At 42.0% G+C, this 4,135-nt stretch overlaps 1 protein-coding gene across 1 annotated transcript; it reads right to left on the reverse strand.

The window, feature by feature from the left end:
- Nucleotides 1-671: 671 nt before the first annotated feature.
- Nucleotides 672-3,262, reverse strand: rps20 (ribosomal protein S20). The gene is made up of 4 exons (XM_080542906.1): nt 3,132-3,262; nt 1,721-1,820; nt 1,452-1,525; nt 672-891 (listed from the first exon to the last, which is right to left on the reverse strand). Exons 1-4 carry the CDS (start codon nt 3,132-3,134, stop codon nt 709-711), a joined length of 360 nt encoding a protein of 119 aa, XP_080399032.1. The 5' UTR covers nt 3,135-3,262; the 3' UTR covers nt 672-708.
- Between the last annotated feature and the right edge of the window lie 873 nt (nt 3,263-4,135).

The raw sequence follows: 4,135 nt of genomic DNA on the forward strand, positions 1-4,135 counted from the left end.
GTGGCAAAAAAAAAAAAAACCCAACCCATCGGGGGGGCAACATTGAGCAACTACAATCTCAGTCCTTTCCTCCTGTGCTGCTTCTAGTAGCATATGACTAAGGCCACACTCCTTTCCTTTTCCCAGCATATATTACCGTAGTTTCATTATTTCACATTTATTTTGTATGGAAGTAAGGGTGTGCTCTCATTTTGGTCAGTGTAGTGCATACAAATATAATCTAAATGTAATCAGTACCTCATTCACAACATAATCCGTAACACCCATTCTCAAAGCGGCAATTACTAAATGTCAATTTGTAGAGTGCCCTTGGTATCCACACACACACACCTCTGTGGGGTTGCGAGTGACCAATTTCTCATCAGTGCTATATTTAGGACTGTAAGCTGAAAGCACACAAGTGATCCTGAATCACAGCAAACATTGATTTGTGACAACGGTACTACCATAAGTGTACCGTATATCTTAAAAAGAAAAATTGAGGTATGTCACTAACATAAGACAATAGAGGCCATGGAAAACAATGAAATACAGCAGACGCTTAAATAAAATCAAGCCGTATGATCGCCGCCTTATCAATGAAACCCAACCAACATGACTAAAATAGAATTTAGTATCAATTCCAAACACAAAGGAAGTAGTCAACATTAAGTAACGAAACAAGACAGCAATTCCATTTTCATCTCTTTTATTGCATCTGCGGACCGCTTATGCGTCTGCGATGGTGACCTCAACTTCTACACCAGGCTCAATGCTGATGGAGGTGATCTGCTTGACAATTTCTGATGGGCTGTGCAGGTCGATCAGGCGCTTGTGGATCCGCATCTGGAAGCGATCCCAGGTCTTGGAACCCTCTCCACAGGGGGTCTTCCTGGTGGTGATGCGCAGGGTCTAGAAGCAGAAGAGGCAGGGGAATGAGACAACCGCTTACTACCATAGACACTCAGATTTGGATCTTAAACCAATCTTAATTTTTATTCTTTTAGACAAGATTTTACTTCCGCTTCTTTATGAACTATGGTAATTACTGCCCAAAGGCACAATTCTGCACATAAACTGTTCATGTTTAGTCCAGCAACCACAGGGATGACCAACAGCACTCCTTTGTAGCACTAGTACACAATAGAGCATGTTGAAGGACACAACCTAACAGATTAAGCAGAGAGACATCTTTGTTGAAAGGCACTCAAGCCGAAAACACATCCATATGGAACACAATAGGTATGGCTCAGAATAGCGTATGGAGTAATCAGCTTAAATCATACATAGTTTTTTCATCCTCATTGCCAAACCAGGACAACACATACATTACACTGTTGCATCAAAGCTTCTATTTGCCATTAAAACATCCCCATGGGAGATGACATGATTTCAACTTCAGCCGGAAGGACGCCTAGCACTTTATTTTGATGGCATGCTTAAGATCTATTTGGTTAGATTAGATCTGGTACCTTGGTTGGCATACGGACTGGTCCCTTCACTTTCAGGTTCTTCTCCTTGGCGCCACGGATCAGATCAGCACACACTGCAAATACAAAAAGCCATGCGTCAAGGGTGGGCATCTCCTAGCTGTTGCATCGACGAGCCATAAATCTATGAACATGGCTCAGAATAGCGTATGTGTTATCAGCATAAGTCATAATAGTTTCTATCCTCATTGCCAAACCAGGTCAACAGTTAAATCATGTTTTCCTCATCTACTGTAGTAAAATGAAATTACCCTTCTCCAGAGACTTGACATTACGGCTGGTGAGGGTGATGCGGATGCGGTGGATGGCAACCTCTGCCTCAACAGGTGCTTTACCGGTGTCCTTGAAAGCCTATTGGAGCCAACAGAAGAATTATACAGACAGGTCAGTTGAATTACATTTAAATTCTTTAAGTTTTCACTGTTAAATCCAATGAAAAGCTTTTTACATCCAACGTTTGTTTTTAATTGCTCCACTAAACGTTTTGGGTGACCATAAGCGGCTGAAGGTGTTTGGGTCCGCAAACACCCATCTAATCAATGCAAGTCATTTTAGAATATCCAGTGTCCAACTATTTGATGGCTAACCAGAATGTTAACTAAAGAGAAGGCATTACGATGTTCCTCACTGAATTCTGCGTTTTTGCGGTATTTTTGATTGAACAACCAGACAGCAATGTGTGTGCGGCGTGTAGCAAGTGAACCAGGTAAGAGACCTTTTACCCATGTCTGACATTACTGTAAAAATGTTGTATTTACAGCCCTGGTACATAAGTCAGAATGTTCCTTTAAGGTGAAATAATTTTCGAAAGACAATTTTGGAGACCAATGCATTTGCCCCCTACTCCTTAGCACAGCTGACCATATAACATATTCTATTTCAAGCCGAAAACACATCCATATGGAACACAATAGGTATGGCTCAGAATAGCGTATAGAGTAATCAGCTTAAATCATACATAGTTCTTCATCCTCATTGCCAAACCAGGACAACACATGCATAAAACTGTTCCATCAAAGCTTCTATTGGCCATTAAAACATCCCCATGGGAGATGACATGATTTCAACTTCAGCCAGAAGGAAGCCTAGCACTTTATTTTGATGGCATGCTCAAAATATGTATTTTCGCGGGAGTGAGCTCTGTAACATCCTCTCTGGTTTAACTGCCGAGCAATTTAGCCATCGCCTATATACATTATTACAAAATACAAAATACATTATTCTATTAGTCTAACGATATAAATACTTTATTCTATTAGTCTATAACGATATAAATACATTATTCTACTAACTAAAGTCATCAGGCGGCTGTGCATGAAACTAGTAGCCTACGATATGTAACTAGCTGGGTAATAAGCTTAAAGCTAACTGTTAGTGTTCAGTTGAACACGTGTTAGTCTACTTGAGTTACCTCATAACTATCATATCGCTAGCTAGCAGTTTAGATGTGGATAGAATGTGCATGGTCAACGTAATGACTGGTTTGTAATAAGACAACTAGGTACCTAGCTAGGTTGGTTAGCTTCCTAGCTAAGCGACAACGCGCTACACGTGTTTAGAATACCGTCGTAATACCCGTGTGCTCATGCCCGGGGTAACTTCGCAGACCAACGATTGTGGTAAATAAACAATCAGTGGTAAAGAATAGATAGCTGCTCTTACCATTTCGGAATATTCCTGACCGACTTATTCGAAGAATTCAATGCGAACAGCGGTGAGCCAGGAACTTAAGTCACCTCAGCTGCACAAGAAAAGGTCAGAAAATGGCCGTCGTCTGTATTTATACACTTACATCCGGGTACTGAGCGAGAAGGAAGGGTCAGAAACGTCACAATAACCCGGAACTATGCCGCTTGACCGAACCAAATGTGCATGCCCATTGGCTGTTCCAACATGTCAGTCAAACGTCATCTCCCTGTCATCAGAACGATCACGCCCCTTTTGGGTGGTAGAAGTGTTAAGCCTATGATAGACGGGCAACGTGTATCACAGGCTTTAGAAGTTTGACTGGCGGTCAATGCAAATGTGGTCTTTGCTACTTTAATACGATAAAATAAGAAAACAGTATTCCTTTTAAGCTATTAGGAGCCCAAATCTGATGGCCAGTCATGCAAACAATTATATAGTGTCGTTGCCGATCAATGATCGACGTCGTTATATAGAAGCAATTCATGAAATAGGGGTTGATGATGTGTGTCCTTTCAGTCTGCCTCCATCCATGTGGCCAGGGCCGGTCCTAGGCATTTAGGTGCCCTAGGCGAGAGTATGATTTGATGCCCCCCCCTCCCCCCAAATTTTAGGGGCGCCACCACCACCACCACATTAAGCCACCAGTAGGCTACTGCCTCATCACCACCCACACATTCAACAGTAAAAATATGGACAACAATGGTTTCAAGACAAAAATAGACAGTAGGCTGAGACATATTTTCATAGAGGCAAAATTATTTAAATGGGCATTTGGCCCTGCATATGGCCAGAGGTGTCATATAACCCTAACCCATATCCTGACATATACAACTACCTTATTGAATCTCCAGGTAATGTATGCGGTGGAAACATTATGCTTTGAGGCTGTTTCTCTGCTAAGAGGACAGGACGACTTCACCGCATCGAGGGGAGGATGAACGGGGCCATGCACTGTGAAATCTTGGGTGAGAACCTCC

The sequence above is a fragment of the Nansenia antarctica genome (genome assembly GCF_963989245.1).
Source record: "Nansenia antarctica genome assembly, chromosome: 12".
NCBI classification, from domain to species: domain Eukaryota; kingdom Metazoa; phylum Chordata; class Actinopteri; order Argentiniformes; family Microstomatidae; genus Nansenia; species Nansenia antarctica.